General features: G+C 37.7%; 1 protein-coding gene across 1 annotated transcript in view; it reads right to left on the bottom strand.

Moving 5' to 3' along the window:
- NELL1 (NEL-like 1 (chicken)) overlaps positions 1–13,808 on the bottom strand; it is a 295,750-nt gene that overhangs the window by 111,016 nt on the left and 170,926 nt on the right. Inside the window, exon 14 of the mRNA XM_009886260.1 lies at positions 6,928–7,050. Within this exon, the coding sequence (XP_009884562.1) occupies positions 6,928–7,050 (123 nt within the window). The remainder of the gene's footprint in view (positions 1–6,927; positions 7,051–13,808) is intronic.

Here is a 13,808-nt window from a genome sequence, read left to right as displayed (position 1 = left end):
AGAGAGTCTGTAAAATCAGACCACATAGTGGTGGATATGTATAGCTTAGCTCTTATTACAAAAATAATTTATGCTTAATACAAAAATAATTTCAACACCTTGCCCAAGTAAATCTAGGTGATGACATTTTAAGGGCAAGAAAAAATTATCATAATCAACTTAGTTTCACGAAAATTACCTTAAAAAAATTACAGTCCAAAATCACACCAAGAACAACATTAGAACTGAAGGAGCTTAGAAAGTATGCAGCAAATCATTTACAAAGGGAGTTCATATAACTCAAAATCCTAATACAAACATAGAAATTGGAATGAATGAACCACCCTTGACAACTACCTAATCATAAACAAAAATACAAAGATTCTTACATTAAAACTTCAATTTTTCATTTTATTAATACAGTGGATTTAGGACTATATAAAATTTAGTGGCTTTGATCATACCGCCTTAATTTAGAGTCCAACCATGCTAGTTTTAGAATGCAAAGTCTATAAGAATTCTGACTATGCTGTTGTATAACTACATATTGGTTTAAAATTATTACATCAGTTACATCTAGGATACTTCACCCAAAAAGTGGGACTAGCCAGTGTCTTGCACTCGCTATGGCATTTTCCACATGTGCCAAATGACGTGACGCCAAAGTGCATGTGAATGCACTTATCTGCTTTTGCAGCGATTTATTCACTACATATTAGGTATAACAAACTACACAACACTCAAGACTGCGAAGAATGAGGATGAGAATCTCAGCATGAGTCAAAACTCCCATATTCTTTCATAAGACTTGTGAATATTACACCAAAACAGCAATTAAAGCCGTGATAAGGCATATCAACCATTCAAAGCCTTACAGCTACAAAAATTGAAGGGTACAGGGAAAGATGTGGGTGTTACTTTCCACTTTAGTCTTGGCCTACATATTATTCGTAACGCACTCCATTGCTCCATAAAGGCTTTCAACTCCACCTCCAACAGACACACATACATGCAAAAAACATAAACCTAAGTGGCAGTTAGTCACCTTACAGTGATCTGATATGCTTTAATATCAAGATATCAGCACGTCTGTCTCGCATTGCTGGCATTTAAAGTTAATCTTCCTTAGCATTGCTGATGTCAATATAAAAGGGACACAAAAAAAGCAGACAACCCAGCACAGAAATAACCAGAGAGACTGATTTTTTTTTTCCTTCTTCTTCAGCTCCTACTAAAAATACTCTAGAGTATTTTTCATAGTAGGAGAAATTTCATAACAGATGAAAATGTCTTTGTCTTTAGTCATCTATTTACTACACCATCACTATACTGCCTACACATTGGAAGATATACAATTTCTTTCATACACACATCTTTCAGATTATTAAATATATTCCAGACTAAGAATTACTTTAAAAAAATACCTGCTTGGAAACAAAGAAGAAAACTGCAATGAAAGAAAGCTCTTAGACTGCCATTTGTTAAAACAACACGTCCATCCAATTACAATTTGTGATTAAAAGAGTGTAAAATAGGGCACCTTACTTATTTACATCAACCTGAAGAAATTTTCATGCCTGTGACATATTCTGGTCATCAGTAAACATTCTGAGTGTATTATGAATAAAGACTCTATATGACTATTCCCCTTACATTATAAAAGATAAGAGTATCTGGTCAAAATCTGGTTACTTTTCATATCAGGTTCCAAGTAAGCTATTCATGAAGTGACCAGTAAGTTCACCAGTAACAACCATGCTCCCAAATACACCTTCCAAGGCAAATATACACGAAAAACCACAGTACAATTAAGAAACTAATCTGGACTTCCAGAAAACACCAGAAGAACTGAGCCACTTAAAAATAATGGCTTTCATCTTTAAGACTCCATCATATACTGAGTTGTAATCCCTGAAGTGTCTCCTGTGAAATGCTGCAGAAGAATGTAACGGGGCGGGGGGAATCATATTCTATGCTCTGGCAGAAATAAACCATTCTACAGCCTGAATACTAATTAGAATAAACACTGTTCACTGTTTTCATTTTTATTTCACAGTATCTGGCGTTTCTCTGCCCAGGCATCAGTCATATTGCACAATTTGCTTTAAGGTTTATGACTGTAACTAAATCCACCTCATTTAATCATTCTAATAAATCTACATCTCAGCAGAAACCACTAAATGAGATATTAATAGCACACTAAATACACCTGTTAGACTATACAAGTAAAATATAGAAGTACAAAGAGAAATATTTGCACTTGTTTAAGTGCTAGACTTCTGCTCATTCCCCACTACAGAGATATACAGAAAAAAGATTAGCAAACAGATGTTGTCCGTGTTTCAGGAGAATTGCCCGTTTACCATTCAAGTATATTCAAGGCCACTTTTTTCCTGATAATATATATGGACTTCTTTGGGCAGAATTTATACATTGCAACAAACATTTGGAGCAAAATACCAAGAGGCAGGACAAGGTTCTTATACTACATCTAGGTCTCCTACTGATTGTATCAAAACCTGGATGGTGACTTGCACATTATTCATGTTGAAAAGTCAGATCTGTACCACCTACAAAATCTGGTGGGTGGGGTTTTGTTTTTTTAAGGCATTTAATCCCAAACATCATCAATTAAACCTGCTGATGTTTCAACATACCTTGGCTCCTTTCTTTGACTTCAGTCTGTGGTACAAGGCACAAGCTCTACAATAAACTTCTGCTAAACTATAGGACCGTACATCACGCAGCAAACATTCTCTAGCTTCCATCTCGCTAAGGTAACGTACGTGGTGGAGCACGAGGCTCTTCGTATTTTAACAAAAGGCACATCCCACTTCCACATCATTTCCACAGCATGCGGCATGAGGCTGCCGAGTGGAACTCGAATTCAAACTTATCAAGACAAAAAGCAGAGAAAGACATTTTCCCTATACACGTTTTCTCGCTCCACCAAGATTTCACACAGAAACACTGCAATAGCACACAGACCAAGAGCCTCTACAGTCTAAATATGGTATTTATCTCCGTATTCAATATCCCTGGTTCTTCAGCTGGAGTCATGACAGTGGGTTTTACTCATTTTATACATGACAGAGTTTTACACTCGCACGCACAACCCCGTCTACAGGTGACGGGTTATTCATAAACCTGATTGTCGTAGGAAACAAAGACTTCTTTCATCTAACCATTGCCACTGAACACTGATTTCCCACAAGGTCCATCTTGACAGGCGCACTGTGAAGTGCCGTGTTCTACCAGTTAGTCATTTGCCCACCACACCTTTTTTTTTTTTTTTCTTCCCCACTAGAACATTTAGTTGCTAAACCAATTTTTATCACCTTTCCCTTCTATCCTTAGTTAATTGCTTTTATGCTGCACTATTGAGTCCTATCCTGGGCTAGTGAAATTGCTCCATTTGTCTTCATTCCACCCTCACCTATGAATTAGAGAATTCATTTACAGAATTCAAGTAAACAGGCATGGCATAAGTATTCCGTTACCCACCTACAGCTTCTTCTGTTGCCCAAGACACTCTTAGTTCTTTTGAATTTTTTCAAAGTTTCCTTCAGAGAAAAGAGCAACTTAAAAAAATCTGTACATTCAGAATCTCTCTCTATCCCACGAGTTATACCTCTGTCCTCTTCCTTTAATGCTGTAATTCCTTTTTCACCCTATTTTACTTTGCATTTTCTGAAGAAATGCTAAGATCTCACCTATCTGAATCTGGGTCCAGTATTCTGTCAAATTTACTAACGGTGATGGCACAGCATTGTCCCGCCTTGTCATTTCAGCTCACCTCAACCTCACTCTCTTCTCATCTACTGCCAAAATTTCAGTGTCTTTGAGGTGCTACAGCCCACTTCTTACAGTGAAATTGAGAGCATTCACAGGAAATATGTCTTATTTGTCTCCACTCTTATTATATGGTCTATATATTGGTAACTATGTATTTATAAAGATTTTCTTGTGTTCATCTCCACCTGTCTTTCCATTTTTATGTCACTTAAACTATGGCAGTATCTATTTTAACCCAGAAGTGCATTTGGTCTCACTCTGCGCCCTTTTCCACCACCTTCCTTCGTGACAGGTCCCACATCTAGTTTGACACAATCCAGTCCTTAATTATAGTCTAGTCTACCACATTTACAGTAAAGCAATTCCTTATGCATGAAATTTATTTTTCTGCTCAAGAAGTGACAGCCTGATTATACAGTTTTTTTTAAAAAAAATATTTGCTTTCCTCTTCAACATTTGGTTTTTGTTTTTATTTCTACATCCCCAGCAATCATAATATTCATATCCAGATTATTTCTGTCCTTTTTATTTCTCCGTACTTTTCACAAAAAATGCAAACATCACAAATTCCTGCCAGAGTAATTTCATTATATTTACCAGTAGTTCACCATGCAATTTCATTTAACTACACATACATTTTCTTTGCTAAAATAGAAATAACAGTATTGCGGGTTTTTTATAAAGACTATTGCAGTGTCATCCAGTAATGTCAAAGAGGAACATTACTCTGATTTTATTTTTTGTATCACTGCTAGAATAGATTGTTGAAATAGATTGTAGGATGAGGCACAAAGCCTGTCCTTTTCCCTCATCCTAAAATTAACATTCTTCTATTTATGTTTTTGCTGGACAATATTAGTAAGATTTCTTATTAAACTACAGAGATACGTTATTTCAGTAGTAGTTAGAACAATCGTGTTGTGTACACACACATCTATAACATGTAAATATTTATAAAGCACTTACAGTTGACTCAAGGAGAAAAAGAAATGTTTATCATCAGATGGTATTACATTACACTTATCACCTTGGCTTATATCTATTTTTTTCCAATCTATATTGCCTGACGATAAAGCCCCAAAATTACTACAAGACAACATAAGCAGTTTATTGCTCTTCTGACATGTTCACACCTCTTTCCTTGTGCCAGTCATAGCATTCGCGCAAGGAATCTGCTGCGACTGGCAACTGATACCGCATCATCATTAAACTTGGTAAAAAAGAAGCAAAAGTGGTGTTTCTGGTGCTACCGTGGGCAGAATGGGAATGTTTCTTAAATTAGCAGTCCAAACTCATAAAAACCTCATCTGACCACAGAACCACTGGCTGAGAAACTCAGACCACTACTTTACATTGGGTGTTTTATTAGTAACTAAAATGCACGCAATTCTAATATTAGCTGGTGTGCAGGAGTAAATATTCCATGCAGTACCAGATTCTTCTTATCCATAGTGACTTTAATAATTATTAGACTGCAAACCCCTTTCTATAATCTCCAGTTTTCTTTCCAATTTATGCTTCCCTGTCAGAATATAAGAATGCACTTTGTTTCTTCTATTTCCATGTACACCTATCTGAAAAAGGCAACTATAACTACATTCATGTGTGCAATTCAAGGCATACTAAAAAATCTGTGTAATATATATTTTATCCACAACTCACATTTCAACAGAACTTTGAGGTTAAAAACATTCTTGCATTTCTCCAGTGCAATTTCCTTACTTTAACATTACTAGATTAATAAATATGCAGCAGGAGTTTCCCTGTGAGTTTTTGGCAAGTTAACCCAAATATCCAGGTGTGCAAACAAAGAATACCAGTGTGAAAACATGGGGTTTATGAACTAATCCAAACATCCCTGTTTCAAAGAAATATGATTAAGGATTTGTCTTGTTTTGTTATCCTCAGAAAGAAATAAAAAATAAAAATAAAAGAAAATCCCAGTCAGACAGTCTGTTCACTCAGATTTCCCTGAAACTATAATTGTCTATGCTGCAATTTACATTCACTGCCATCAAAGACTGAAAATATACTACATTGAGTTTCTCCCCAGAATCACCTGTTGATCTTCAATATAGACAGACCAAGAGCTCTTGTGCAGATGGACAGTACCCAAAGAAAGTCATCAAAAAGCCGTAAGATGGTACATGCAAACTCAGCAGTCGACAGGCTAATCCCCGTGAAGAATTTTAGCTTGAAACAAGAATGACATCAATCTTCCTTCTCCTTTAAAGGAATTACTTGGCCAATTTATAACATTCTGGAAAATTAATATCCAGCCTCTTGTGCCCCCAAACTAAGTACAGAATATTTTACCCTGTACATTCCCCAATTTCAATAGTTGTCATTTCAAAAAAATTAAAAGTTAGTTTTCTATTACCGCAAGTCTGTTTAGAATGTTAGGAAGTATGCAACCCCAGACAAAACAAAAAAAATAGCTTTTTGTGAGACAAATATAATTCATAAATGCATGAGCTACAACTCTATAGTACTTCATGACACAGATCTCACTAAGCCAACCAGTAAATATACGCCCTCCTCTCTTTTTATGTTATGTATTTGCTTCTTTCTCTGCAGAAACAAAACCAAAAAACCACACTAAATCAATGACCTACCGCTTCACAGAAAGCATGGCTGACTACCAGTATTTCTTGTTTACATAACAGACAAATCTTCAAAATACATATTTAAAGGTAAAGATTTAAAAAAAAAAAACCCAAACAACCCTAAAATCCCTATTCTGATGAGAGTAGTCAAGTAACAACCATACGATGTTAGCATAAAAGACAATAATCCTAATTCAAAAGGTATCTCATTAAATTTTAAAAGCCAAAGGTGATAGCGCATACCATCCATACAGTACAATGAACATCACTTAAAAGCTGAATGATACTAGCTCAAATGACAGTATTAGGCAACAGTAAATGAAAAGTACTTTTCTTCTGGCACTCCAAAAATATTTCCTTCTTGTTGAGAACTTATCCACAAATCAATTCCCATCATCTCCATGCATACTCCATTTTCCAGACAATAAATCTTGCAGCGAATCATTGACAGAATCCAGCCATCGCACGTTACCAGAACGTAGGTGACTGTCAGAAAATATTAATAGAGTCTGCCACTTTTACGGTGTTGCTAGAGTAACAGACTTACCTCGGCAGATGGTCCCGTTCCCCACATAACCGGGTTTGCAGGTGCAGCTATGTCCCCTGACAGTGTTAGTACAGATTGCATTCTCATCACAGTTATGCTGTCCGCTGCCACACTCATCATGCTCTACAAGGAGAGAAGGAAAAAAAAAAAAAGAAAAGAAAAGAAAAAAATTACAGGAGAGCCAGGGAGCTTTTCAGCGTGATGATGTGGCATTTGAAAACCAAGTGGAGTTAACAAGGTTGCCTCAATGGTGGAAGGTTGGGAGTCTGGTGTAGGAGTCAGTTATGGGTCTGCTTCAATCACGATGCTCTACAACATGTGCACGGTGACAGTAGATTATTTAGACACAACAAACAGGGAAAAAGGAAAAAGAAAGAATCGGTGAGAAGGCAAAGTACGGCTATGACAAAAATCCATGAAGAGTATTAAAGAAAAATATCTGCTGTGAAGACTAACCTTTACATCACTGTCCGTCACCGACAGTAATAAGCATAAATACAAGGTAAGTGAACACAAGAGGGGCCCTAACTGCACTCCCTTTAAATACACCATTCCGTTGTCACAGCTACTTGCTCTAATGCACGCTGAGCTGACTCCTTCTCTAATAGCACGTAATAACATTTTACATTTTTAGAGCACCATTCATACCATCGAACCCCAAAGAGGCTCCCAGAAAAATGAGCCGTATTTTGCTTTCATCTTGCAGCTCTAACTGCTGCCACTGAGCCTAATTTGCTGCAGTTCCTGCACTTTGCTCTCCTACTACGTTTTGTTCTAGGCAAACATCACTCAGAAGTGGTGAGCCACCTGATCCTGAAGCTTCTCACTTCTTGCTGCAGTTATTAGGAGCTTCCCTCATGCAGAAGGATTGCAAAAAAAGAAAACCTGAATATTTCACACTTTTGCACTGGTGGATTTACAGTTTTTGTTCGGCAGGATCGAGAGGACGCAATGAAATTTCTTAAAACTATACAAAGGACAACAAATACAATAAAAAAATCAGAATCTGGAACCCTTCTCGGTAGTCTTCATTTATGCATCTGCAATCATCAGGCTCATATCTATATGCTGAGAGGTAAAAGGCATCCCTTTCTAGAATTAAGGATTTGCTTAAATATACCAGTGAATAAGGGGTGTTCAAAGGACTATGGACTAAACTGAGCCTTCTATAGACCACAGAGAGAGGTAGTACCTCTAAAACACGAGCAAAATACTCATTTTCACAGAGTCTAAATTAAGCCCTTTGGAAGAGCCTCTCCATTGAGAACACCACAATCGTAGTCTTTACGAGGCTAAAGTTAACCCCTGCAACGCCCTCACTTTACCATAGCATAGAAGGACAGACAATTTCAAGATCACTCAAGACACACGTAGATTTGAATGGTGGGTTCCAAGGCACCCTCCAAACCAAATACTTCTGCAACACCCTTGATAACTATTTGCAGAACACATATCTGACATATGTTTCCTATTTTTCAAATACATTTGACAGCAAAATGATACTGATTGCAACCATTTTCTTTTAAAGAGCATCAAAGCGATATACGACTCGCTCACTCTTTGCTTTTAGCAAGAAACTCTCATACACACACACTGAAACGTGCCTGGCTTCAGCTGATAAATTCAGGCTTACATTTATACTTGTTAGTTCATGTCGGTCCCTAGCTCTGCTGAGTAATTCAGTTCAGCTCCTTGCCAATTTTCAGAAGCCTTACATATTGTGAACGCTAGGCTTCTTCAAGGGCTGCCTGTTCTCGCCTTCATCTTTTAAGAAACCGTACCACCACCTGATTCTTGCCACTCCGGTCTCACGGTGCTCAGACTGCTGGGTCAGACACAAAGCCTATGAAGTTACCCCCCAAGGAAGCGCTTAGCAGGCAGCTGAAATTGAATGATGCTTTCTTATAAAAGAGACACCCTCTCCATCATCTCTCCCTCCTCTTACTATTTTTGTTAGTTATTAGCATTAGCTTTCATGTGCTCGTATTCAAATTATAATAAGAACGCCTTTGTGGTAGGCTCACGTACGCACAAGAAGATTCCTACTCAAATAATTACCAAAATTAGTCGATTACCTTCTCAGCACTCCAAGTATAAACAAAAGATTTCCCAGTGGTAACATATGTGTTTTGCCAAAATACACAAGAGATTATACTCTGCTATGTTGTTCTAGGACTTTGACAATGTAAATCATTGCATTTACCTCTCCTGCAGATGTACAGATGCTGCCAATATTGAAAGATTTAGCACTGACAGGGCTGCTTTCCCACAGTCATACTTAAAACAGGACAGTTTTTTTCTAAGCTGATACAATTTGAAGAGGTAGCAATAAATCCCACCATGGGAACCTGCCCTTCCCGAGACATGCTGATGCTGCGAGCCCGAGGAGGACTACGGGAACCTCGTCTGCATGAGGAATCCCAAGATTTCTTCCCAGCAGTATGGCTGCAACGATGGGAACTTTAAATGAAGTCTTCCCTGGTGTACAGATGTCTATAGATGATGTTGCTACAGGCCTAATAAGAATGAGAAAGCATTGATTTTCTGTCAAGGTACAAAAATCTTTTAGTCCAGATGGAAAAATCCTTAAGATTCTGTCAGTAGTGAGCTATCTTGGGTTTCCTTCTCCCCCACAAGAGATCACCCTTTGGAGCACTTGGTATTCGTAGGGAAGTGACATGGAAAGTGGGCTCCTGTTTTGTTTAAACTCGGAGGAGATTATGACTAATTTGCAAAGCACATCCCTTTCTTACACACACCGCTTTCCAAAATCCGCCATTCAAACACATCAGACAAAACCTGCTTTTGCTTTAATTTTACAGTAAACACTGTCTCACTAGAGACCAATCAAAGATTCAAAGAGGAGGACACTGTGAAACAAGTGAAAAGAACCACAAACTATCATTCCAAAGCACCAAAGAAGGGAGAGCTGAGACAAAAATCTCGAAGTCGTATCTTATTCTTACAATTTCCCTTTCAGCTGAAAATGAGAAGCACAAGAAAGGGGACTCTCAAAGACAAAAAAAAAAAAGGTCCTTTTATATTTTTTATACACATACATCTACATATGTAGATATAAATAAATATGCTGCCATGCTCAGCAATGAAACTGTTATCATTAAGTTTGATTGAAGTCATCCATCTCCCTGTGACTTCTATTTGTTATACAATATACACAAAAGGAGCTGATGATCAAAGACAGAAAGAACTGGCAGGCTCGCTGAGAAGGCCAGTGCTGTAGGATGCAATTCCCTGACCCAACAACTCATTCCCCTGGATTATCAATACCCATTTCAAGACACAGGTACCATTTCAGAAGAACAGTTACAACAGCAGCACCATTCTTTGCTTACAGTCAAGTTAGTTTGTTTATGAAATCTCTGTAAATTATCTTCAGCATTCAAGTTTCCAGAATCCTGGTTATTGCTGCCTCTATTCCATGCTTTGGCCGTGGCAAAGCTGAGAGATCAGTTACTTTTTTTTGCCTGTTTCCCTCTATAAAATGAGGATTCTATTTTTTTTCCTAGTATTTGTCACTCTTCTGAAATCCTCAAATACTAAAGATTTTACAGAAAATTAAAGATATCAATGTTTTATTGCAAAACAGAACCAAATATCAACTGCTAGTTTACCTTCTACTTAATTTATTTCTCCTCCAAGCAGAGATGAGGTATGAAAGCACACATCATCTCTGAAGCTTCAGCTCCCCTGTTTGTTTCCTAGCCACCAAGCTACAGCTAAGGCCAGCAAACTACACATTTAAAGCTAACATTTTCCTTCTGGATAAAAACCTTCTAGAAGCTTTCCTGAACTTTCCCAAAATCCTCAAGAGTATCTTATTTTCTGAGTTCACAACTAAACCGGGTCAGCTTGTGAAGCAACGACTATAAAGTTCATTTTTTCCTCAACCTTTATCTGAGGATGGCCATCAGCCTCCAAAAGCACTCGAAAGGTCACTGGTGAGAAACTAGTTATCCTTTACAAACATATACCTCTGTCCCCTCTGTTGTATGACTCTGTGGAATCATGACATGGATCAACCGTGGGTGTCCTCTCTGCATACGTTAAGCAACACTTCTGTTTTGAAGAACTAAGGCCTTTAAAACAAAATCTCCACAGAAAACTTCTATTTGAAAAAGCTGTCACCGGAAAGACAACCCTGGTTAACTGCTTGCCTCAGGCAACTGACGTCGCATCAACTTCAACAGAAGTCCACTCTGATAGCACTACTGGGGACACTGATGTTTATAGGCGGGTAGTGTTACACGTCACCACATGCACAGTAGTTGAAGATAAGTATAGTTATCTCTACTTGGTTCACAAGCAATCTAATAAAAGTAAGTTTATCTTGATGATTAGAAAACTCAGGAGCTGTCTGACAGAATTTGTTTCAATATTGCATAGCCTTATAGAGATAACAATCACATAAAAAGCAAAGTTAATTCACCAGAAAATAGTTTTAAGTAGATGGTTAGTTGCACATCCTATTACAAGAAGCACCAATGCACCCCACAAAATCACAGAAAACCACCTTAAACCAAAATACAGGCTGGTCTGTAAAGCATATTGATATTAAGACACAAAAAATACATGCTTTTTCCTGAAATCCCAGAGAAGAAACTAGTTACAGTACAATGGGAAAACACAGACCATTTCCTGTTGAGGTCTCAGTAACGTGAAATGCGTAAGAAACTACTGAAATAAGTACAATTACCAGACTGCCACGGAGAGAGCTGTGACCGCGCTGCATCCCTCTGTGCTGGTGTGTACGCTCGAGGCAGACGGACCCCAACCAAGCAAACAGCACACCAACATCTGCAACATCAGCAGCCAACATCTACTGCCTACATATGTAAAAAACCAACAGTTAAATAATACCTGAAGCAGCAGAAGACCAGGAACACGACTACACTCCACAGCTGCTAACAGAACACGGCCTCTAAAAGGTCAAGCCTCTGCTAATAGCTGTATTAGCTACACCTTCAGCAACAGCAGAATAATCAATCATGACGCATTTCAGCTGTGAAGCCACTTGCTTAAATTTTAAACAGACCTTTAGCTGTCCTCAAAACACAGGTACCTTTTTAGGCTAATGAAGTCAAAGCACCTGAAGGTTGTAGGACACCTCAAAGGAGCACGCGTTCCAGCTGCTCCACCATCAATATGTAACCCCGCCGACGGCTGATCACTACAGTGTGAAGTATAAATAGGAATATTCAAACTAGGACAAAAAAAGAAAAAAGTCACAGGCACCCATATTTCAAATCTCCATTTCAATATCCCCATTTTTCTAGCCTAATCTTACTGAGGAATCACAAAACGCCTTTTCTTTTGTGATACTTGAAAAATACCTTCTGTTCTGGGCTAAACTGAACTGGAATAACGCGGTAGGAAAAGTGCTGGGGGCAGGGGGAAGGTGCCATCCAAGATTTTGTCTGCCTGAGGTAATGTACTCTGCACAAAGCCACCCACACCGTATTGCAAAACTGCTTGTAAGTACGCACAACCATATAAAAATAATTCAGAACACATGCAAACCAAAAAAGGATTTATTCATCCTGTATTTATAAACACAGATGCACAAATACCTAAATGTATAAATAAACAATTACAGGTAAATACAAATTTTCTCCCTTCATATGTACATGAAATGTAGTGTTTGTGAAAGGCTCTAGGCAGCTCTGACAATTAGCATCAGAAGAACTGCCAGTAATAAAAAAATGGCACATTTCTACACTCTTGAAATTTTGCGTATTATGAATACCCACATTTTTACTAAAGAAATCTTTTTCTACTTATTATGCAAGAGGAAGATGGCCTTTGCTTATATTTTGTGTGTGCATTTTTTTTAATGCATTTTTCAGAGGTACTACAGAATTTCTAGGACGCTTCTGCTTTCCCATGCTCAGAGTCTAACACCATTAGACATACAGGATTTGTATGGGCTCTAAAGGCAGGATCTACTTGGCTTTTTTTTTTTTTCTTTTCTATACATCCTTGGAATAACTCAAGTACTTGTATTGCTGTACACTTTGTCTAAAATATTTAATAGAAAATCAGAACTATAGATTGAAAATATACGGTAAACATCACATACTAAAGCTAAGAACCTTTTGGTCAAGAGCCATAATTAACTGTAACATCAGGAGAGCTTTCCCTTACACAGTTCAAAAGCCTATAATGGATTTCAAACTTATAATTTCTAAAAGGTACATTTGACACAGGATTTATTTTTCAGCAAGAGTGCTGACCTTTTTATCTTTATTTTCTTTAAATAAGGATGCTCTTCGAAAAAGGACCGACACTGGAATGCAATTACTGGAGACATATCCCATTGAATGGTCTTTCACCATAGCTACTCTCGCTTCTCATTACAAGAAAAGGCCCCAATTCAAACTTGCTTACAAGATGGAAACAATTTTCTTATTGTAAGGATTTTCTTCCATTAGTTCCTCAAAGCCTTCATACCTTAATAATAAAACATTCATCTTTGGAAATCGTTGTACAACGATTCTGACTATTTCTATTTATTCTTATTTTTATGACATTGGAAGGAAATCTAAGTTGATCTATAAATTGTTGAGATGAGAGTCTGCTTCTGAGGTACGTAACCACGCACGCAGCAAACGTTTCTATACACCAAGAGAGCTACAATAGAGAGGCAACTCACTTATGCAATGGCAAGGTCATCAGATGCTACCCTTGTTTATTAATACAGAGGCCATTTGTATAGAATACATGCCCTTATGTAAAATTAGTTAGCTATCTGGCAACAGTTAAGCAACGACCTTTGAAAACTCAGAAAGGAGAAAGCCATCTCTGCAAATACTTTTAAAAAGAAGCACCGCTTTGTTGCATGGCATTAGGATTCAAATGTCTAC

The sequence above is a fragment of the Charadrius vociferus genome, unplaced genomic scaffold (assembly GCF_000708025.1).
Source record: "Charadrius vociferus isolate BGI_N301 unplaced genomic scaffold, ASM70802v2 scaffold115, whole genome shotgun sequence".
Lineage (NCBI taxonomy): Eukaryota > Metazoa > Chordata > Aves > Charadriiformes > Charadriidae > Charadrius > Charadrius vociferus.
The sequence above is the reverse complement of the archived record's forward strand: the minus strand, read 5'-3'. Positions and strand labels throughout refer to the sequence as shown.